General features: G+C 37.7%; 2 protein-coding genes and 1 long non-coding RNA gene across 12 annotated transcripts in view; 2 read left to right on the top strand and 1 right to left on the bottom strand.

Moving 5' to 3' along the window:
- golga2 (golgin A2) overlaps nucleotides 1-3438 on the top strand; it is a 19236-nt gene extending 15798 nt beyond the window's left edge. For all 4 annotated transcript variants that reach the window (XM_024299117.2, XM_024299115.2, XM_024299116.2 and 1 more), the window contains one exon: nucleotides 146-3438. In XM_024299117.2, the coding sequence (XP_024154885.1) occupies nucleotides 146-414 (269 nt within the window). In that variant the 3' untranslated portion in view covers nucleotides 415-3438. The remainder of the gene's footprint in view (nucleotides 1-145) is intronic.
- dnm1a (dynamin 1a) overlaps nucleotides 2906-24048 on the bottom strand; it is a 55295-nt gene continuing 34152 nt past the window's right edge. For 4 of the 6 annotated variants that reach the window (XM_024298818.2, XM_024298813.2, XM_024298817.2 and 1 more), the window contains 7 exons: nucleotides 10900-11009; nucleotides 10645-10756; nucleotides 9849-9863; nucleotides 9091-9261; nucleotides 8070-8311; nucleotides 7709-7909; nucleotides 2906-5973 (listed from right to left, as the gene is read on the bottom strand). In XM_024298818.2, the coding sequence (XP_024154586.1) occupies nucleotides 5943-5973; nucleotides 7709-7909; nucleotides 8070-8311; nucleotides 9091-9261; nucleotides 9849-9863; nucleotides 10645-10756; nucleotides 10900-11009 (882 nt within the window). In that variant the 3' untranslated portion in view covers nucleotides 2906-5942. Of the gene's footprint in view, nucleotides 5974-7704; nucleotides 7910-8069; nucleotides 8312-9090; nucleotides 9262-9848; nucleotides 9864-10644; nucleotides 10757-10899; nucleotides 11010-24048 lie in introns of those variants that run through there. The other 2 variants (XM_024298816.2, XM_024298819.2) reach the window with 2 other exon arrangements.
- On the top strand, nucleotides 18120-21148 carry LOC112162874. Of its 2 annotated transcripts, XR_004948806.1 has the most exons (3): nucleotides 18120-20144; nucleotides 20574-20760; nucleotides 20839-21148. It is a non-coding gene; the product is annotated as an uncharacterized LOC112162874 (long non-coding RNA). The 2 variants fall into 2 exon arrangements; XR_002922176.2 differs by having other exon boundaries at nucleotides 20574-21148.

Genomic DNA, 24048 nt, shown 5'->3' on the forward strand with positions numbered 1-24048 from the left:
CTGATACAAACTTTGGATATATATTTCGATAAGTATTATATTGCCAATAAAGTTGCCATGCTAACATATGACAAAGATTACTTTATAAAAGGTTTTTCTTTATACTAGAGCTCAATAATTACTCCTTTCGTTTTGCTCTCTGTAGAAGCCATGGAGGCCGTCCCTTCTTCTGAGCCCTCATCAGGTTTTGAAGCCTCCTCATTCCACACCCCGTCTCCTGGGTCTGTTCAGACTGAGCCCAAGCCCCTGGTGCCCAAAGAGGACGGTACAGCCCAGCAAATCATGCAACTCCTCCACGAGATCCAGAACCCCCAGGGCGCTCCCAGATCCCCCCCATTCCTCGGAGAGAACCCCTGCATCCCGTTCTTTTATCGACCCGACGAACAGGACGAAGTCAAGATACTGGTGGTGTGAGTGTGCCTGAGTGCGAGCATGAGAGAAACGTCCACACGTCTTTAAATTTGGGAAAATAAAAAACACTGCAGTTTACTTCATTTGGAGCTCATTGATAACACTCTGAAAATCATTTGGCGTGTGGGTGTCCACACAGTCCTGGTATCTCTGGCCATGGAATCCATTTATTTAGCCCGTTGCCTCATTTTCATCGTGAAAGGACTTGGCTACACTTTTGTTTGTTTCTATGACAACACACACATCCACAAACACAAAAATACCCTTTCATTTCCCTTTTGTTGTTTAACTCTCCACTGATATGAATACAGTTCCCTCTGATTGCTGTGATGCTGAAGTTTTCAGTAAAAGTGTTGTTGAGAGCATTCTTGTAAATATCATCAGCAATAGTTACTGTGAAAGAGGCTTGATTAAAATGAAAAAACAGGATCGTTTGACAGGACTCAGCTTTTCCGTATGGCGTTCAAGCGTTCAACCTTTAACACATACAATTACACAGTCACTATCACATCAGCGATCATATTTCCCTGCTATGTAATATGGCTCAGGACACATATTTCCCAAATTTAGGATTTTTTTCCAATAGGGTGTGTTAACAATTATGCCCTCTAGGGGGCAGCACAAACCCTTCACTCATGAAAAACAGTTGGAGAAAAAGACTGTGGACATATTTCTCAAAATGCACCGTCCTTTTCTTGTGTGTGTGTGCGTGAGAGACTGATATCCAAATTAACTTTTTATATTGTTTTTTTGTTTGTCGTGGGGAGAAGATGATCGCTATTTCCACATGCGTTCGGATCCCTCTCCTCACGTCAATTTTGAATCTCTTCCTCGCCCGCCTCACACATATGTGCAATAAGAAGGGGGTCATGTATTTTGCCCCTCTCCCTCTTTTACCGTATTATTATAGCTCTCTAAAAGAAGCAGCTTTTGTACAATTGTGTTGAAGTGAAAGTCTCCGTTCAGATTCACTGTACACATGCCAAAAAAAGCACCTCTCTTGAATGTAATAACTCTAATATTTAAAGTATGTGAGCCTGAGGAGGTTGGAGAAAAGTGCAGAGAGAGGATGTCGGGTTTGGGTGGCCATTTATTTATTCTAGTTGAGAAATAAAGGCAGAAAGGTGGAAGATAAAGTCAAAATAAAAGAAGCGTTTGAGCTTCAGAGGCTGTTCCAGTTTCAAGAAGGTAAAGGAGGCATTCAGGACTGGTACTGTTCATAGAAACTACCTTTTGTTGTCCAACACTGAAGACGATTCCTAGTCGTGCATGCATAGTGATCAAGAAAGATAGTATAAATAAATCATCAGTAGACTGAGAAAACCATGAAAACATGGTTTATACAACTAGTATTGACGTCAGGACCTCATGACGTCGTTCAAGTCAAGTTAAGGATCTTTTTTTTTTTTTTTTAATAAAAATTACAGTTTGAGTTGCTGTGCAGTGTCCAGAAATGTTAGATCAGCTTTTCCTACTCTACACATTCCTGTCCCTTTCCCCTCCCCACATTTCATTTGGTAGAATCTGTCCATCTTGACACGTTTCATAGGATTAAACTAAATTTTTTTTGTAAGAATTATCATCATCTGAACTTCTATGCACATAAATCAGGGGTCCCAGTGCGTTCTGGATGAACTCCAGATCAGAAAGAAATAAAAGGACAAAAATAAAGAAATTAGGGTTCCTGACTAATATTTTCTCTTTGCTCACATCTTTTTTTTTAAGCATCCTTGTTCTCTTTAAGAAAATCCTTAACCTTCAAAAACTGGTTGCATTTGAGATACAAAGAAGTTGGAAATTTGAAATATTTAAGTCTGCTTTGACCTATAGTATAGAAAAATCCTGAATAACAACACTATAAATGTAATCCTTGACCTATACTGTTGGTTTACTTGTAGTTGAACATATCCGAGATGTTTTAATGCACCTTTATGACAACTGGACTGTGGGATTGGGTCTGCTCCTCATTTGGACTTCGATGTTTTGATGCTCTAACCTTTAAAGAAGGAGTAAAAAGGGGTTCCTATGAAGCTTGCTGCTGAAGCTGAGGATCCCAGTGAACCTCTCAGTGTGTTTGTGCTGCTCTGAGGATGGGAACGATGTGCAAGTAGGGAAAGAACATATTTTTTCTGGTTTCCTCCAAAGCTTTGATAAGAAGGAACGAGTCTGGTTTTAGCACACTTCTTTATGAAACTGAAGGTCAAGAGAAGTTCTTTGGGGCATTATGAAGCAGAACTGAAGATGTTTGCCTAGAAAAATAATTGATTCCTTTAGTAATTAGGAGCAAATACCATTTCATTTACTAATCTGTTTCTGAACTGTATGGTCTTTACATAGTAAATAGTGTTATTATGATTATCATTCAGAGAGCAGAAGTTGGATAAAAATGATGACAATGACCAGAACATATGTTATCATTTTTTCCACTAGAATCCTCCACATCCTTGTTCTGTCTGGTTTCAGCTTTTAACATGCCACAGTTGATCTATCTTTCTTTTTTTTTCTCAATTGTTTACTTTATTTGGGGGTTTAGCGGTCAAAGATGTAAAAATCCTTTTGGAGTTTGTGAAATACAAAAATGGGGATTTTTTTGGATAATCGTCTGCTTAACATGTAAAGCAGTGGAAGCATTTATTGTCCTTGATGTAACAGCAGTGGTGTATATACTGTAACAGTGTAATATATTGTACATTCATTATGCCTGGTGTGTGTTTGGGGGGGCGCTGCTCTGCCTGTGTGAGTGAGTGAGTGTTAGTACAGGGTTGGGGTGTTGGCTGTTACTGACTGGTGTGATTTAATACAAAGATGGAAAAAAAAAAGAAAATATTTATTTGGAATAAGTTAGTACTGAAACTAATCAGTTTTATTGTAAACTAGAAAAGAGTAGGATGGGAATGAAGGATCATTAAGAGACCTGGTTAAATATTTTTGAATGCTGCTTCTGACGGGAGCTCTTTGATTTTTATTTTTATTTTTTTTCTTGAGTAATATTTTCTCTTGATTCTCCTGAATAAAACTGATTGAGCATCTTGGTGTCTGTGTTATTTGTGGCATTTTCATATGCAAATACATTTTAAATAAAGGAAACTGAATTAATTTGTTCTATAATGACTCTTAAACAGTTGGAAATTTAGAAATAATTTATATTAAGGACGTTAGTCAGTCTCTGCTTGGCATTTTTTTATTTCTTGCTTTTATGTTGTGCTTTTGCATTATTTTTATGTATACATTTTCATTTTTTTTATTAAGGTTTGATGATTCAAACAAAACCACAAACATGGGATGTTTAGCAATAGAAAAGGAGAAAAAAATAATAGATCTTCACTGAGCTTTGATCTTAAGACATAATGTGTATTAGGTTATTCATTAAAGAACCTCGAAAAACATATATATAAATATTATTTTACTTCAATCCATCTCTGGCTAAACATATCTAATGTAATATGAAGGGAGACATTCAACTTTTCCAATATGAATACTTGTTTTTTTTTTTTTTTCCTCCCCAGTTAAGTTAAAGAGCGGAATTGCTCTTATTGTTTTCTGATCAAGTACCAATACTGCTTTAATAAGAATAGTTGATGAGGATGTCACTAGATTCCTCCAGAAATCTGAATGTGCTTTGGCGCCCTCTTGTGGTGCAACATATACTCACTCCTGTTTCCTTTTCCTGATCCTGCTTAATGACGGTCTGGTGACAAAGGAAAAATCACAGATTTTTACGGCACACTCACGGTTCTAATGTGTTGATATGATAATGCATCATTTTGAAAGGAAATCAAAATAATAATCTGCCAGTGTTCACATCTTTATTTATTTTTGTATTCAGTATTTCATACACATATTTGTAATAATTTAAGTATTGAGCTGTTTCACACAGCGGAGACTAAACTTTCTAAACATTGGGATTACAAGTCTGATAGGATGCACCATACACATACATAAGATCACATAAAGATATGTAAACTAACTGAAAGGTTGCACAATATGCTTTGCTGTGTTTATGGGGCACAAAGATGCACAAGGAGTGGATATCTTCAAAATGACTCAGTTACAATACAAAGGTCTTTGTTTTTTTATAAGTGCAATGGAAACAAAGTACAATCAATCACGACGAGATCAGTGGTTACATACAAAAAAAAGACAGGTTTGACTCAGCGATGTGAAGGAGAAACAGAAGCTAGTTCAATGCATAGACTGCAGGCTCTCACTCACCCCCATGACCACTGAGAGGAGGAAGAAAAGAACAAAAGAAGGGAGGAAAAAGAAAGCAGCAGATCATCAACTGTTCTGAATATCAAAAACCTCTTATGCATAATGTCATCGACCTTGACTGAAAGGTCACAAGGCCATGAGTTCCCCTTTAGGCACCTGAGTCCCTCTAATTCCTAACAGCCTTTCATTGCAATCTAGGAGTCAAAGTTCTGTCCTTTCAAGTGTTAATATTCTTGATTCCTGCATGTTTGGACGTAACCAAAGAACATTTTGTACATTCTATTATATTTAAGTAGTAAATAGTGTTCCCTGAACAAGAGAGAAGGAAAATAAGGGAAAAGAGGCATCATTTTTTAGCTATTTCTCATTAATTTTTTTGCATAGGTTTTGAGAAAAGCTTGGAGAAAAACTGTAACATGAGTTTTAGACAAAAAAATTTAAGAGGTACTAAGTTTCTGAAGGTTATGACAATTCAATCCGTGTATTTGTTGTCATTCTGTGACATTGTATATTCTATTCACATAAGAAAAGAAAACCGACAAAAAACTGGAGAAACACTGCAATGGAAATATGATTTTAAACTTTAAAATACAAAAAAAATGTTAATGCTACAAAATAAAAGCTCCTTCTGAGTTTTTCGTCAAACAAGAAGTAATTTATTGTTTTTTCTGCAAAAAATTGGGAAAATTAGCTTTGATTCAGGAGTGCAATTCCTAACAAAAACATAAAACAAAAATAAAAACCTGTAATTTCATGACAGCGCATTTTCACTTCATCTTAGATTTCCATCACTTCCTTTGAGGAAATATGTCACATGAGGTTTGCATCTGTTAATTTTAATGCTGCACAGCAAAAAAAAGAAAAAAAAACTGAATTATTCTGCATAAGAAGCAATGCAGCATGACACAAACTTTTGTTTTTAGGCAAAGTGTTTCCCTAAATAACTTCAAAAATGAAAAAAAATGGGAGAATACTTCTTTAAAATATTATATCATCATGCTAAATATGTGAAAGTTTACCCTGCTTGGTTTAAAAAGACAAACACCTGTGTTGTTTTTGCATCTATATTCTATAAATGTTTATTCAGTAACCCCTTGGCCTCCTATAACAGTCTAAATTGGAGAGTAAGTTGTGTTTCCAGGTCGTGCAAATGGGGTTCAAGTATTCAGCGTGGGTGAGAAAAAGAAGAGTTTCTACAGGTGAGACGGGAGCAGGAGAGGCGTGGTTCAGGTGAGGCAGAAGGCAACGGGGAGGTGGTCTTTGGGCCGTTCGTCAGGAGGAGGAGGAAGGAGGAGAGGAGGAGGAAGGAGCTCCTAGGTTTAGTGGGTTGGAGAGGGCGGGGGTCTCCGGCTGGAACGGACACATTCAGGAAAAACAAATCCAAATCAGTTGTTGTTTACTTCAAGGAGAGTCCACATGGACAAGACACATCCCATCCACTGCAAAAACCAAATTCCAAGGAAGGCAAAACACCCTTATTTCACGAAAAATTGTCATATTTTCTGTCTTGCACATCAATAACAACATCATCTAAGTTAGATAAAACGTCTCTCAGTGTCTATAATATTTTTCTTAAAATAAGAATTCTCTGCAAGACCATTTTCTTTCCCTTATTGGCAGATATATTTTTATGCTTATGTATAGAAAATCTGCCCATGGAGTAATTATTTTTACAAGGTCATTTTTTACAGTGTATGTAATTTACAAAAAACATAAGAATTGACACTTTTATTTCAGTTTTTTAAATGAATCTTAATGATCATTTTAAAGAAAAATGTTGCTGTGACCCAGTATTATGATTTGGATAATTTTATTAATTAAATGATTGCGTTACTGATTTTTGTTCTGTTTCTCCTGTGACTCTTGCCTTTTTCTAGATTACAGTTAAAAATAAGATTATTTTTCTTAATCTGTCATTCCTGGATAAATAAAGGTTAAATGAAAAAAAATGTAACTGCTCAAAATATGATATTTTTTGCATTAGAAAGTGATTTTTTTGAAAGTATTTTTTGAGCAAAAAAATGCTTATTTTAAGACACAATATTTCATTACCAGAGTAATACACCTGAATATGAGTATTTATAGCTAATCTCAATATTTCACATGCAGGACATCACAACTTATTTTAAGAAATTTTACCAAAAAAAAATCAATGCGTTCCATTATTAGTTTTCCTTTTTTTTAATTTATTAGCTTGTTTTAAAGTGTTTTAACTGATGAAGGAACTGCATGTTCTCGTGTGGTTTGGAGGAACATGCTCTGTCAAAGATCACGGATGAAGCTCTGTCACATCCTTGCATGGGTGCTGAATATAAACTGACCCTAGTTCTTGTTTAACCTGTGTAATTATAGCACTGCATCAAGTCCACAAACTCCAAGCAGACCTCTGAAAGGAAAAGTGGGGAAATTTCATTCAGTGGAGAGAAACAGCTCCCAGCATACCAGGACGTCCTCACTGGTGAGTGACAGTGATTCTGCAGGAGGAACATGTTTGTGGAAGCTTCAAAGAGGTGATGGGGCAAAAAGGAGGTTACAGAGATAATTACTAACCAACATTGAGTCTGCTCAGCTCTCTTTGAAGCTTATTTTGTCTTATAAATATTCGTTTTCATGTCTTGGAGGAACGTTTTTTGACTAACTAACTTAAAATTGAAAACAAGACGATGTTAGTGTTATTAAAAGAAGCAAGCTGCTAGTGAGGATTAGGAAAAGACAGACAGACAGATCTATGAGGAGCAGAAGCAGGTGGATGTGATGGAAGAAAGTATTTTTGATGTTCTGTGGTTCTCTGCAGAAAGTTCAAAAGTTAGTTGTTACCTCAAAGAATCCCTAATGAAACAGGGGAAATGATGATGAATGAATGCATCTATTGTGGGGTTGCTAGCTTTTTGTTTCTCCACTAATCTATTTTCTATCACAATCAGCGCTTGTTCGTTTAATTTACCTCTTTCTTTTTCACTCATCCAAGTGTCTTCACATCCCCCTAACATCAAAATGCCATTAAGTATCATTTGTTTGAATCACATCCTCCTCAGAGTGTCTAGTGTTAGGAGGGGGTGAAAAGTCCTCTTGACGGTTTTCTCACCTCGGCACGCTCGGGGGTGCGCGGTTCGGGCGGGATGGCACGGTGGGTGGTGGCCCGGCGTGGTCCAGAGAAGGTCCGGGGCGAGATGGAACAGGAGGACCTCCTGCAGGAGGAGGCCCGGGCGGCGGGCCGCGGGAGCCGGGACGAGCTGGAGGTCCCGGTGGAGCCCTTCGGTTGGGAGTGGGACTAGTTGCTGGAGATCTGAAGGAAACAAGAAGGAATTGGAGGGTTTTTCAACCAGTTATCATTGAGATCTTGACTGAAACCAGTAAAAATGTGAACATAAAATCGGAAAAGAATTAGTCATTTGTTTGATTAAATGTTTTGCATCCTTTAAACTATAGTTCTTGATGTCGCGTACCTTCCCCCGGGACTCCCCCGCTGCACCTGCAGCCAGGAGTCATCCACCGGTGGGGGGTTGGCCGTGCTGACGGTGGTTGTGCTGATGTCCCCGATGATCAGGAGGGCCTCACGCAGGGCGTGGTACATCCGCAGCATCTCGTCACGGTGCTGCGCCTGCTCCTGAGACTCCTCCATCAAGGAGTTTTGGTCTCCACAGGAGTACAGCTGTGCCAGCAGCTCCGCATTAATGAAGTCCTTGGTCTGCAGACACATACAGAGAGTTAGTGTTGAGAAAATATGTTTTATATTGGGGCAGGAATCGGTTAAAAAATTAATCGCGATGATTGCGATTAATTTTTTCTTATTTCAATTATAGTATTTGCCAACCACTTATTATTTTTATTTTATTTATTTATTTATTTTTTCTTTTTTCTCTTAATTTTTTCTTATGGTGTGAAAAATTTGGGGGAGAAGCTTGATCCAGCTGGATTTCAGGTCGGCTCGGCTGGAATCTGTTCACAAGTGGAGGAGTGTCTATCAACTCTGAACTACTCGCCTCTTGTAACAGCGGTGGGCGGGACTTTCGCGGTGAACTGCGGAGTTTCTGGAATTTTAGACAACGCCGGTATTCGTTGTTATCGAAAATTAATGGCGGTCCCCATCTCAAAATATACTATTCATCGGTTTCCTCGTTTTTGGACATCTTATAGCAGACAGCTCTGTTAGGCTCCGCCCACAACAGCAGATCTTTTGCCCTGCAGCTGCAGCTGCCATATCGATGTTCATCTTCAATCTAATTTATTAAGATAAAACATCGCTTTTGTCCGAAAACTACAAATAAATGCTGTATTATCTCTTTATTTAATAAAATCTCAACCACATAATAAAAAAAGTTTATTTTAGACTGAGTTTATTACGCTAATCTCACAGCTGCACATCAGGACGCCTGAAGGCGTTAATAAATATTTCCTGACGTTTCCTGACACTTACAAAAATTTTTCTATGATGACTGAAGCAGTGATATAAAAAAGGAGACTTACGTTGTTGATCATGAGGTGCATGATGGTCTTTGGCATCAGGTCCCGCACCGTCTTGTTCACGATGGCCATGTAGGAGTCTACCAGGTTACGGATGGTCTCCACCTGCCGCTCCAGCTGAGGGTCCATGCTGTGCATCAAGCTGTCCGAGTCGTTTTCTTCCCCACCATCACTCTGAGGAAACGAAAATGAAAGTATTAACTAAAGCCAGTTGAACACTTCACATTACAGAAAGAACAGATGTATGTCAGCATATGCATGAGAAGTCAAAACACATAAATATTCATAACAGTTCTTATTTATTAGTGTGTGAAAATACAGTTTCTGAAACCCCTCTAGCTCAGAAGTAACATTTATTGAATTAATTTAAATTTGCACCCAGAGAGATTTCTCAAATGCTCCATTTTTAATGACAGAAAAACACAAGTTTCACTTTCGAGCAAGACATGTTCTAAATGTTAAAACCTTAAGAAAAAAAATGTATCTCACACACAAGCAGAAGCTATTTTCAATGCAATGACACAATTGAAAAGCTTTAAGATAATGAGTGATAACTTTTGTGCAAGTTTACATGGAAGATTTGGGCCAAACTGATGAAAATAAAGTTTTTGTTTATTTTAATTAATCAACTTTACATTTTTGTTGATAATATCTCAACTTCTGTGAAAAAAAATCACTTAATATATCCTTTTTTTTCCTACTGGGGAAAAAAAAACACGAAAAGAAAGGATGAAATTGAGATGCAGACAGAAGTGACATACCTTCCCTTCTTTTTCCTACAAGATGCAACGGGAGTGAAAGAAAAGATGGATGGATAGACGTAAGAGATTCAACAACATAGAAAAGACAACATGTGAACATAACAGTATAGATTGAAACAGAAAAGTGATCACTTCAAATTTTACATTTTGTCTCCTTTTGGATGTGAAATACACTTAAAATACATTAAAAGTCTTTTTTTTTTTTTTGCTTCAGATTTAAAAAAAAATTTAAAATGCAACATATTTATATATCACATCCAAAACAGTTAGGATTAATGTGTTTATTTTACAAAAGAATAAAATCAATTTTAAATGTATTTATAAAAACATAAAAAATTATTTTACACAAAAAAGGGGAGAAATTAAATATAATATTAATTGCTGAAATATGCTTTAAAATAAATATCTGTTTTCATGAACATTAACATTTAACCCTATTCTAGTAATGAATAAATGCTTTAATTAATTTAAATTGAAAGCATAGCTGCCAAATTAAAGGAAACAAAGAATACATAATTAAATTATTTCATCTTTATAGATGTACTGTAATAAAATAAACTTTTAGCAGTAAGTTACGAGCATTAAAACTAATTTAATTTGCCAAATAAACAGGTTAATGGCATTTCCTTGTCAAGAAAATGAACAATCTGGACTATAGATCTTGGTAGCGTTGTATTACAGCAAAATTCTTGCTCCCAAAATCCATACCAAAGTTTCAAATATGTTTTTGGTGTAATCTCTATTTCCTGAATAAGTGTATTATTTTGTGTGGTGGCATCTTTGATGTAAATCTTACCGTGACACGCTCAGGATAAACCCCAGCTCTGAGGAAGGAGGCCTTCCAGGCGTCAACATCTTCCTGACTCTCACAGGCCAGCTCCAGCTGACGGTAGTCCTTATAAACATTTCTGTACACATTCAAAAAGATCGGAGCATTCATGTAAAGATGCATAACTAATTAGACAAAATAGTTTTAAAAATGGATTCAAACTTGAGCTTATTCGTGCAAAACATTTATTTTTATTCTTGCTAAAATGCTCAATAATTTGACCTTTGCTCAGTGTTGAAGAGGGCGAAAATATGTTTGCTGGACATGAAACCCTTCTCGACATCCCTCAGCTTTAGGTTGTCCACCTGCAGCATGTACTTCTTCTCTTTCTCCTGTAGGGGGCGACAAAGCAACACAGAGGTTAGTAAAAGCTGCATTTGAGACATAACACTCAGAGTCCTGCAGCTAAAAGTTATAAAAGTAAAGAAAAATTAAAAGAATTAAAAGATTATTAAAAAGTAACAAATAAATAATAGAAATAAAGCAAGTTTTTAGGCTTCAGTAAAATATGTTGTACTCATAAATCTGCACACAACCTACAATACACAGACAGGCCCTCATTTATAGTCCGGAGAGCTCCAACTTTAGTCAGTTATAATGTAGTTGTAAAGTTTTACTAGTGAGTTAAAAACCCACAAAAATGCATAAATAAGAATAAACAAAACAGCTATAAATAGATTGGAATATGTGAGTTGCTAAAAACATACAAAATACATAAACACACATGTATGAAAACGCAGTCGGGCTAAAAAAAGTACCTTCTGAGCACAGTCTCTAACTAAACTTAAAACCATCTGGATGCCTAACCACAAGCTCGCCCTGCCCAACCTTGCAAGTGTGTTTGTGTGTATGAGTGTGTGCACAAGAGTGTGTGCGTGCACAATAGCAGGAGAAAGGCAGGGGATTTCTTCTGAGGCCAAACTCCTTAATCAAAGGATTTATGACCTGTGCAGCCCAACAGTCAAATCCACTAAATGTGTGTAAAATCTGCACTTTCAAAGAACAACAGACACACAATAATATAAAAGGCCACATAAACAGATGCAATTGGCAGTGCAGGGAGTCTATGACACAAAAAACGCTAAAAATAAAAGTACAGCAGAGGACTGCTGAGTGCTGACTTCATCGTTTACAGACTCTTCGTTCTGCACTTTTTCTCTTTCAGTTCTTTACTTTTTAATCCTCATATTCCATCTTTCTTTCTTTCTCTTTTCAACTTTTTCCCTCCCATGTTCCCCCCTTTGCTCTCTGGTTTTCCCTCTCCCAGGGAGTGAGCTGCCTTGGATTGATTCATATATTTTCCTCTCTTCTGGCCAGTAAATTCAGTCTGGAGAATTTTTGGAAAGACAAGGATAGAGGAGGAGGAGGGCTTCGGAGCTTGTACATGATAGCTTAAGACAAAAATGCAAAAGCAGTGAAGTAAAGACCAATCATATTAAAAAAAAGTAAATGAAGGTTTGTTTCTCGCCAGATTGAATGTTTTTGCATTGTTTTCCTTCTATTGTTCCCATTTGCACACGCGTGTTCTTGATTTTGGTGAGCTCTAAGTGATTTTCCATATGTTCCTCTGAAATCCAGTCAGCAGGATTGGGCAGCAGTACAGATTTCAGATATTAAACACACACAGGGACGCATTAAAAAAAATATTTTGAACACACACACGAAAAAATCCACCCATGAGGAAAGATTCAAAACCATATATCTCCGATAAACTGCTTCCATGGGACCCCTTTTTTGTGTTTCCCTGCGCAGACAGACAATGACAAACATCATCAGTGGGGCGTGAAAATATTAAACCGCCACTGGATTGTCAGGAAACTTTACCTTGGAAACAGCTTTAATGCAACACAAAGCAGTGTGTGTCTGTGGTCATCTGTGATTGCATCCATGTGTGGAGTGTCATTAATGCGCAAGAGAAAGTTATGCGCAAAGCAGAGCAACAGCTCTCCAAAATGTTTAGAACATAATAAGAATTTTTTTTTTTGGAAAAAAGAACACAAAGGTCACAAAAATGGAAATATTTAATATATTTTCAGAAAAATTCTGGATCAAGATTAGCATCTGTAAAACTGCATTTTAGTTTATGTACAATATATTTGTATTTTATATAATAAAAGTAAAAACAACAGAGAAAATGAAACTTTATGGTCCACATGAACTCTGTGACCTTCTGACTCATTTGTTAAAGTCGGACAAAAGTCCAGAATGAAACGAATTAACTTTTAGGGGTTTTTTGTGTGCTTCAATGACTAATAACATGGAAATATTAAAGACCCATTTTTGGTGTTTTCAACATGCTCTTGTGGCATTTTTCTCACATATAAAAAAAATTAAGCTCAAAACTGCAGTTGGAAAAAACTTGTAACAGTGTCGTAGAAGCCATAAGCTCCCTGCTCCGCTCCATTCCGATGCATCCCCTTGCAGACGAAGTTTGCATGTTTTCTTCACCTGAGCTGGCATCTGACTCAAAACTTTTTTTTTTTGCCAAAAGCCTCGATCCAACATTTTTTTTAGATTGCTAATGTTAGGTTGGGGCTGTAAGATAGCAGAAAAGTGTTTAAAAAGATGGATAATGGGAAGTCAGGGCAGGCTTACTCCATGCTAACGGTCCTGCCCACAACTCAGAGGCAAATTTCTACTGTCACTATGTAGAATCCATGTCCTAGAAAAAAAACATTTTTGCCTAAAAAAGGCATAATCATAATTAAAAAAAATACTGGAAACATTTTTACAATAGATCAAAATTATTGGAGTGGGACTTCCCATATAAACTTCTATCAACCTCAAAACATATATGTCTTTTTCAGTCTTTCTCCGGATTAGAAAGTTTCACACCTTGCTAAGTTTTCAAAAATAATAACACGTTTTTTAAGAAAAATGACATGAAACTATTGAAGACGATTTCCTTTATGTGCAAAAGTAGATCAAATGTCCTTTCAGGTGAGAAAAAAAGGCACATGGACAGGATTATATGACTTTCCTCTTTGTCTGAACCTCCAGTTCTAGTGTGGCTCTCATTGGTGCAGGAATAAAGTATTTTCCATGGGCTTTGTTTGCTTTGTGAGTAATAGCGGGCTCATTTTAAGAAAAGGCAAAGGAAGTTCACCTCTGCATTCAGAAATGGACTTCACCTCTCAGCACCCCTTCTCGCAAACATGTCAAAGACATATTTAGAATTTAAATGTTCATGGAATATGACCACAGTGACTCACAACTCCTTCTAGAAAAATGTATTTAAAAAAGAAAAGGATTCTACAAACTTCACTGAGTTCTGCAAAAGGGGATGCTTTTATAGCATTCACGGTGTTCTAAGAGTTGGCATGACTTTTGTGTGTGTGCTGATGGGACTCTGACAGAAAAGTCCTGGGCCGTGCATCAAAGCGGTGCGGAAAAGCCGCACGGCATCTGGGAGCAATAATGCCGCTTCTAGCCCTTCATTACCGCAAAGACTGGGCCCTGGGTGGCAGCCAGCGCCAATTTTCACAACCCTCCTCCTTACCTCCCTTCATTTTTTTCTTTCCCTGCAGTCGTCTCGCATTCTCCTGTCTTTTTTCTAGTCATTTTTCTATTAGCCGTCCATGTTAGCATTGCAGACGCTATTCGTCAAGCCCACAGAACTTCTAAAAAAAATAGATTTGCCGTGTCTTTTATGCAGAGCGAAATGATGAGAAAACATCACTTTTAACAAGGAACAACCTGTCTAAATGTTAAAATTGGGCACTTTAAAGCTCTTTATCTTGTTTGAAACTTCATTTGAAAAAAAGAAATGTGTAGGCAAGATTTAAATCAGGAATAGAAAACAAAGACAAGTGCAATGGGAAGCTAGTTGACTGGAGCTATTTGAGCGGAAAGTGTGAAAACTTGACCTGTTGATGCGTCACTGCACTGCAAATTGCGCAAAAACACACATAACAAATAACCTGAAGGCATCACGCCACTGTTCATGGCACTTCCGGTCTTAGTCAAAGAGCTCCCTGATAAGCTCATAAAAGAAAGTCATGAAACTTCTGAAGTTTACTAAATTCACTTTCCAAGATAGATTTTTTTTCATTTTGCAACACATTTTTCAACTCTTCCTTTGGGAATAATAGGATGAAATTACTGCGCTAGGAGGGAAAGAACACATCCACAGTTAAACTGGTAATTGCCAGTTTGGCCATCACCTATTCTTCATTTGCTCCTACAGAACGTTTTCCCCAGAACATGTGATCAATCACCGGACCACCACAGAGCTCCGACAAAAAGAGAGGACACACATAGATTTTCCTTTTAACAGCAAGTTTTCGTCTAAACACACCAGTGAAGGCTGAACGAGGGCCTGAAACTCCAACGCTCTACAATGATACATCTGTAGGACTGTTTGGGTGTTTTTCTATAATGTGTCAAAATGACAAATGAGACAAAGCAAAAAGGCTCCTGTAGGCCTGACACGTGCACATGCTAAGTGCATGAAAGGCAAAGCTTCATACGACAGCAAAAAAGGAAACTATTGACTTTTCAGCAAAATAGAAAACATTCGTTTTTTTAATTTTTTTGAAAAAAAAAGTCATTTTTTACCTAGAAAATATTACCAAAATACCAAAACATGGAAAACATGAGGACAAAATGTCTACATATAACTTGAAACTACTAATTGAAAACATGTCATGTATTTTCTTTTGTATTTTATATTTATTGCTGCATGATCTTAGATGATTATCTTCCAACTGGTTACGTTTAAATACAGTCTGACATGTAAATATTGTTATTTTGCAATTCTCTTTTACTGTGTTGCAATAATAAATATCCAGTATTGTTGTCATATAAAAAAAGAGATTGAAGTGGCTAAACGTCATGGTTACAGATATTTAAAAACATAAAAATGTATTGTAATCAGGTGCAGTTCCATAATTAACCACTAGGAGGTTATCAAACAAACAATCCCGATTTGCTGATAATGAAATCGATCCAACATAAATTTTTGTTTTTTGCCACTGTGGCTAAATTAAATAAACATACTATATGTGTTTGTATTTTTTACATATATATTTACCTCTAGAACGTTTCTTAAGTGTTTTGTCTTGCTTCTTTATTCCTATTGGCTAATTGCAGGGAACTTCTGCGACTTGGCTTATATGGGATCTATTAAAATCGTTAGCTCATGCGACCACATCCAATATCTGTGGCTTTTACATTTATAGTATTAACTATTTAAAATTTAAAGTAAACAAAAAATAAATAAAAGTATCATATTTGATTGCAGAAAACAACATACAAAACAAGGTTTATTAATATTTGATATCAAACTAGTTTGTAATTGCACCAAAATATAACTATTAAGAAATGCAAATCAATAGGAAAAACTATGAAATATAAAAAAATAAAATCTAAATAGCAAAACTAAATTATGGAAGCTGCAAATGGTTTGTCGTTGACTAGTGATAAAAACACCTACTTTTCAATTTTTTTTCCTGTTTTCTCCGCAGGTCAACCTTCTCCATTGTTTATGATCGACAACATCTAAACAATCCAGAGTTTGTGCATGATTAAAATAATGAATCATAAGTTGATCAATTCATCTGATGTTTGACGTTTTCTCTGACAACATGTTTTGCTTTGCTACAGATTACAAAAAAGAACATTTCTTATCTCATAATCACGACATACAGAAATTTGTAAACAAGTTAAAATGAAATCAACTATCTTGCTATCCAGAAATGTTTTTTTTTTATTTTTTATAACGAGATAGTAGATGTATTTATCACAAGAAAACAGGGGGAAAAAGTAGCATATGTCATTTTTGGTTTACATACTAAATCTCAGCAACATAAAATCATGACAGTTAATCTTCAATTGAATCTAAAATCCCAAATAATTTAAAGCAGCCCAAACAAACACATGCTGTCATTTTATGAGGATAGCAAACAAGCTAATCCACTCATTTGTGTGTGATTGATGACAGTGTGCATACAGCAGATGCACAATGTCAGTGTAAGAGACTCAAACAACTTTTACAAGTTGTAAAGTGATTCAGAATAAGGTCAGAAAGTCCTCTATAAAAATGAGCCGCTTACACAAATACAGTTGTGTTTCCATCTTGTCACAGGAAATTACACAGAAACGTTACACTCGGGCTAAACTCAGCCTTTACACCACACCTTAAACCCTGTATTAACATACTAACCTACAATGAAAGCAGATCCCAGTGTGACTCACACACTAACACTTACCCGTGAGCTTTTTACTTATCTTTTCTGTGTTTGTTTGGGACCAAACCCACTCCTTCTTTCTTTTTTTTTTCTAGAACTACCCGAAACCAACAATCGCTAAAATATGATAATTAACGGGACATAAAAGCGACCATAACTTTTTTTTTTCCCATCACAACGGTCAGCAAGAGAAAACATTTTGATTTAAATCCTACTGTCTCATCTTGCAGCCATCACTCATTTTTTGTCTATTTTACAAACTATATTTTCTTTCACGAGAGAACGTGTTATTTATTCATTTCTTATAAGTCTCTGTTTTCTGTCATAATAACCACTAAATCTCATTATTCATCAAAACAGTATTAGTTTCTTTTAGATGTCATTAAAAATCTACTTAAATATACATTTATCATAGAAATATTTTCTTTACTTTTCTATCGTAAACTGGGAAAGAATTCTGTTTTTTCAAGCTTTTTGTTCTGTTCAAAGATCAGTTTGCCTAAAGCGGTCTACAATTTTTAAATTAACTTTTCTTTCTTTTTTGAATTCTTTTTATTGGTTTATCCCCCAGGGATCTGCAGCCTTAAAAACTTTAAGAACCATTCTAGGCAATTTCTCACTGACTACAAACTAGCAAGAGCCATAAAGTCTCACTTAGCTCTTTATAAAAATAAAATACACAATTGTATTTATGTTTTTGTTACTATTGTGACAAATATAAATGAGCTACTTTTTCTTATTTGGCCTAAATATACAATCAACACAAAGAAAAAATGTTTTTTTTTCTAAATTTGAAATACTTTATAACTTTTGACAGAATCTTCCTTTCAAAATAAAAGACACCTTATGTCATACTTGTCAAAGTCAAGGCCCAGAGGCCTCTGGGTAATTAGATAAAGTCCCTCCAAATTGTTTTAATTTATTTTAATTATTAATGGTCCGATGTTATCTTGCGCTTATTTTTAACTTGTATAATTTTGACAAAATATATTTTTACGGAGATTAAATATTGAAAGTTATTTAAGATTTAAGTTGATTTATTCTGGAATAATATTCCTGGTTGTTTTTGGGTTTTTTTTCATAATAAAGCTAAAAAACTTCATTTTTAAAAATGAAGTTTTAGTGTGTTCAATAAATGTTTATCCCGTTCAACCTGTAACCTAAGGTGTTATTTGGATTTTGGCCCTCTGTGTGATTGAGTTTGACACCCCTGCCTTATGTCATACAGGATTATCTTAATGCGGTAAAAGCAGTAGTTGCTGGGGTGATTAGAAAATAAAAAAATATATATTTTACTGTTTGTGGTGCAGAAATTTGTAAGTCTAACTAACCAAATTAAATCAGAGCTAATTAACCATTAGCCGTACTTAAAGTCCTTGAATTTGTTGCACATAAAATCGACTTGTGATTCATTCTGCCTTTTTTAATTGTTTGTGAAAGAGTTGAATAAAGTTTGAGTTATTTTTTTTATTTAAAAATTACTTACTTTTTACTTTACATATACTTTTTAAAGATAAAAACATTTTATTTTTGCTTAACCAGACAGCCACAATGGAGGGGTAAAAGAAATGGCTCCAGAGCCGCAGGTTGCAGACCTATATATAAAAAAAGAAACAACAACAACAAAAAAAACCAAATGCTGTTCACATCCGCACTGCTCTAAAGAAATAACAGAGAAAGTAAGAAAAAAACAGGCTGACATATGTGGGAAATACGTCTGAACACATTTTGCCTTGTAGCACCTTCCAAAGTAACTGTGCAGCATGATGTCAACAGTTTCCCACACTCATACAAACACATAAAACATCCCGTTTTTAGGGGCGTAGCTGTAAATAACAAGGAGTTTCTCTAAAGTATTACGGAAAAACTGTGTGCGCTTTTCATATTTCCTTTTCTGCTTGTTCTGAGTCTAAGGCAGCCTGGTCATCCAAACAGTGGAAACAATGTTGGTGCGACCACAGAACTCCTCCCTTCCATCCGTTGAAATCCACTTTTTCCAGCTCCGAAACGATGTACAAAATTTCACGTGAGGATGGATTTGTGTCCCTCACAGGCTCCTGTGCTCCCTGGACATTGCTTCACCTCCTTGCATTTCTCCTCCCGCTTCCCCCTCTGCAGCAGGACTGCTGACTTTCTCCTCCTGGGATTGCGCCTGCTTTGATTGCCCCCGCTAAAACAAACACTCGGCCGCACACATGCACACACCTGGAAACTTGAGTACTGATTACTTCTGTCAGCCAGAAGTCAGAATGGGACAGAAATGTATAAGAGGGCAAGGAAAGCAAACTTTGGGTCTTTGTTTCTCCGCACACACAGCATCTTTGCTCTGGTTCTGATTTACCAGTAGTGTGTCACCTTTTCGAGTCGTAGCCGCCCCTCCCTCCATCGCTCTTTGTGTGTGTTGGAAGGGCAGCATAAAGGGCCCTTTATTTCAGTCGGACAGGGAGAGGAAATCAGCTTTAGAAGTAAAAACAGAGGGAGCAAGAAAGAGACGGAGACCACAGGGCTGCACATCTGGAGTTATTACAAGGCTTCCTCCCGCTTGCCAAGAAAGCGCCGACATTCCTGCCCTCGCTACAAAGACCGTGGAGTTTCTGCTCTCATCCAGCCCAACTCCCAAACACACATCCATCACTCAGATGTCCAGAAACCGCATATGCGCTCACGTTTACCATACGCCGGGCTGCAAGCACAAGCTGGATTATTAAAGAGGAGCTTAAAAAACATATTTGTGTCTCTGCGGCAGAGCACCCTACCATCAGACTTCCACTAAAAAAGTTCCCTCCCTCCTTCACTACTTTTCCAAACTTTACAGCACACATGACTAATGAAAGCATTTCACTTCCTGTTCACCTCTGACCTTCCACTTTCTCTCCATGAGCCAGAGAAGAAAGACATAAAAAAAGTAAAGGGGTGAAGGGGGGTGCAGACAGAAGGAGGGGAGACAGAAAGAAAAGAGGAGAAAAGGAAAAATGGGGGGCCGAGAGCTCCGCCTCTTTCCTTCTCCATATCTCCTCTCTGCCTCCTTCCTTTTCTCCTTCTGTCTCTGGAAGCAGGACCTCCGTAGCCAGTCCGTCTGCCACGTCAAACCTCCAGCCGGTCCACCTTCCTCACTAACATTCCGGTCTTTTTCTGTATTTTTTTTTTTTTAAACCCCCTTTCTGCGACACAGATGAGCATTGAGAAAGAAGATGTAGAAACTTTGCGGCAGAGATGGAGAAAAAAAAAATGGAGACGAAGATACTCTACAAAACCAGAGGAGATCTCGCCAAGATGAAGGTATTCCGTCTCTGAGCTAAACTTCTACCTGTGTGGACGTGCTAAAGGAAAACGCTTATGTATAGCCGTGCTTTAGCGGAAAGCGTCGGGCCAGGGTTACATCTCAGCTGACCACAAATATTCCAACACAAGTTCCTCTCCAAGAGAGACTCCTCGGAAGCAAACGTGTTTTTCTTTCACTTATGAAATATCCTGAGCTATTTGTTTAGCCTAGGCCCGGACTCAGAGGGTTCAAGCACAGATTAGCTTTACAAATGTGGGCTTTATGGGGTATGACCCTTCGTGTGCTCTTTGCCGATGTGATCCCATTTAATCCAGAAAACTAATGGTTGGAAAAAATGAAGTAAACTTTGGATCAAAACTAATAATTCAATTAAAAATGCTATTTTATTTGGTGTGTTTTTAACGCTGCTTGTGCTTTTCCCGCAGAGGATGATGATGTGGAATGTTGCTTCTCGCTGCGGGAAACTGGGAATGTTGTAGCATCCACCGATGAGTGACTATCACCTTCGACTAACCTGTCCTCCTAACCTTCCTCTCATCATCGATTACTCATCTAGTTAGATCAGCCCTTTGTCTGAGAACTGGAACCCAAATGTCTGATTTTAGAATCGCAGTAAGTACAATTTTGCATGAAATATCTCTAATGTGAAAAGTTCTCCTCTTTAGCAAATGTACCCCTCCCCCCTCCCAGCCCGCCTGCCCAGTGTTCAGACTACCTGTTCAGGAAGTAGTGGTTGTACAGTAGTCTGCACATTGGTTAGGCTGGTTAGGGAAGTGCACAGATGCATTTAAGAGCTTCAGGAACGACAGACTGGGGATCGAGGAGACATCCAGGAGCGCCACACTTGGTCAGGATGAAGCACCACCTCAGAGGCCCAACACCTACATACACGGGATGGATTTAACTAACCCTAACAACTGAAATAAATGGCTGTTTCAAACTATGTCATGTATGAGTTCAAAACTTGGAATGGCTAATAAAAATCAACATTTTTGTGTGACACTGTTTCTGTCTTTATTTTCTCATGGGATGAATTAAACACAAAAATCAATTCAATTTGATGACTTAAATACAGAGTAAATTTAATTTATGACGAAAAAGAAAAGGGAAAAAAAACAAAAAACGAGCAACTCTGTCATTGTCTCCATTTAAAAAAAAAATCTTTATACAGCATTCTTAAAAAAAAAAAAAAAAAAGTCAGAAAAATGTTTTTGTGGTTTGGGGGTGAGGGGTAGAAGTTTAGAGCTCCTACTCAACCTAAAAAGCTGAATATCATTGTGTTCCCCCACCTTTTTTTCTCTCTTTCATTCCAAAACCACAGCTTGCTTTCGGGCCTCGTCTGCGCTTGATAGAGCGAGGCAACGACGTGCAGTTTTGAACCCATCAAACACACAAGGGCAAAAACATTTGCACAATGTCCCATCACAGAGCATCGTGTGCAGGAAGGAAAAAAAAAACCCACAAACCAACCTGTTTTCATTTAAAGGCCCGCCACCACACACTCAAGTTTTTTTGTGTGTTTTTTCTCGGCTGCTGCAGCTCCAGGAACATGCATACAATCACACACCCCCCACGTAAGTGCAGACTCACATATACACATCTTGCGGACATTCTGTCAGGGTGCACTGAAAGCAGCAATCGACTGTGTCCCCCCCCCCAAGGATGTTTACAGCTGGGATCACCAGGAGAGTCTGGCTTTCTGGCAGCTTTACAGCTGGAGCAGGGAAACCCAGGCACACACACAACACAACACACACACATATGTGAGCAGACTCTTAGGAATACACACCCCACAACTACTCAAGGGCAGCACTTGTCATTAATCTTACTTTGAAAGGGTCTCCATGATAATTCTACTCCAAGAGCATCTTTTTTTTTTTTTTAAATGAATCAATTTTTACTGCCCCGACCTAAAACTAAAGGGCAGTTTGATTCAAACTTTTGGCATCTGCTGTGGTAACACAGACCAGAAGGTTTCCAAAAGTGCATGAACACACTAACCAAAACATCCTGGCACCGATAATTGGGTTTAAATGTATTATTAGTGTCTGAAGGTGGTTGTAGCTTGTGTTTCTGTGTGTGCGTTGCCAGTCTTGAGGAAGGGTTTTCCCCATGACGAGAGGCAGCCAGTAAAACACAAATGCCCTGCCTTTTTGAGCAAAAAAAAAAAAAAGACAGGAACACGTCCTCTTTTAAAACAGCAGAAAAGATGCACAAAACCTGCTTGCGCTGACATTTTTCTGGCTTAAACTAAACATTAAATTTCAGGAACTGTGTGTTTTTTGGCAAAAATTCACCCTGGCTCACAGTATGGGTCCTCCAGAGTGTTCCAGCCTCTGGTGTGTGTGTGGGTTTATGATTAAGGGGCTCATGTAAAATGTTGAAGTCAGATTAAAAAAAATACAAAGGAATGACTCTTTTTTTTCCTTCTTCTTTTTGACTTTTTTATTTTTTTAAGTGCATACAGTGCTGCTGTGCCCTCCAGCCTCGGCACCAAGTGTTGATTTTTGATTTCCATGCACCCTCGCAGCTCAGTGTTCAAATAAACACAGGAGGGGGATTGAAGGGAAGGATCGAGGGGGGAGACAGTAAAATCGGAACATTCAAAGAAACATTTTTTAGGATTGAGAGCTGACAGTAATGAGAGGAAAATGGAAGAAATGCAGGATGTACATCCACAGCAGCCTTTTTTTCTTCTTCTCTGTCTTATTCTTCAGAGCTGCTTCTTTTTCACACTTTTCCTTCACATGGACCTTGTTACTCCTTCTGCTGACCATTTAGATGATCCACCCCCCCCAACTGCAACCCGGTACCTCTTGTGCCCCGTGCCCCTTCTTTGAAATCAAGTAAGTTTATTGGAAGCAGCTTGTGTGTGTATGTGTGTGTAATTGGGAACAGGGCAGGGTTGGGGGGCTCTGGTATGCACATGTGGGCTCCAGCTTTGGTGTCTGACATGCTGGGGGGTCTTGACTTTTTCGAAAGGCCTTTCTCAACCCTAAACACATACCAACACACACACACACTCTCGCACGGCGGCTGCGGCTGAGGCCTGGAGACAGCGAGACTGTGGCTAGCTTCTAATAGTCCTGTGAAGCATCATGGGACACCGCTTTGACCAGTAGATGCTGAAGCAAAGCAGGTCAAATCATTCCAGCGTGCAGAAGACAACCTCTGAACTTGACTGATGATCACTTTTGCCAAAGAAATCGGCTGGAATTAATTTAGTTGAAGAAAGTGGATCCTGAGTATAAACAGCCGCCTCAATGGAATAGTTCTGGTTTTGTAATTAGTTGGAGAATATTCTGAAAGTAAAAGTTGATGGGTGATTCAGAAGTCAGTGACACTAAAATGCACTTTAACAAAATCATTTAAAGACCCACTCCAGTGAAAATTGTGTTTTTGATGTTTTTAACATGTGTTTTTTAACGTTTTTTTTCCTATTTAGGGAAGATATATGAAAAATAATTTAAGAATAAACTGTTTCTGTGTGTTTCTTTGTTCAAATCATATTGGATCAGGATCAGATGAAAGAAAACCTGCAGTTCAAAAAAGCTCGAACTGCAGCAAAACCAATTTGACATTTTGCACGAAACCTCTTCCAGATGTAGGTACGTGTGCTAGCATCAGGTAGCAACAGTCCAGTTTAAACACCAAGCCCGTTTAGCATGTTCTTGAACGCACATCCTATACCCAGTGTGTACGTAGCATTTTTGTTCTGTTATTAGGTGAGGGAGAGGAAGAAGTGTGACGTCAACAATATTGGTTCGTTGTGATGAAGAGGCAGCTGAACCTTTTAACTGCATGTGGAGGTTGAGCACCAACTCTAACGGGACAACCTATTTTTTACACCAGGTCAGGTGTTTTTTTTCACAGCTGGCAGACAGCATTTGTCTGACATTA

This window comes from Oryzias melastigma, linkage group LG12 (assembly GCF_002922805.2).
Source record: "Oryzias melastigma strain HK-1 linkage group LG12, ASM292280v2, whole genome shotgun sequence".
NCBI lineage: Eukaryota > Metazoa > Chordata > Actinopteri > Beloniformes > Adrianichthyidae > Oryzias > Oryzias melastigma.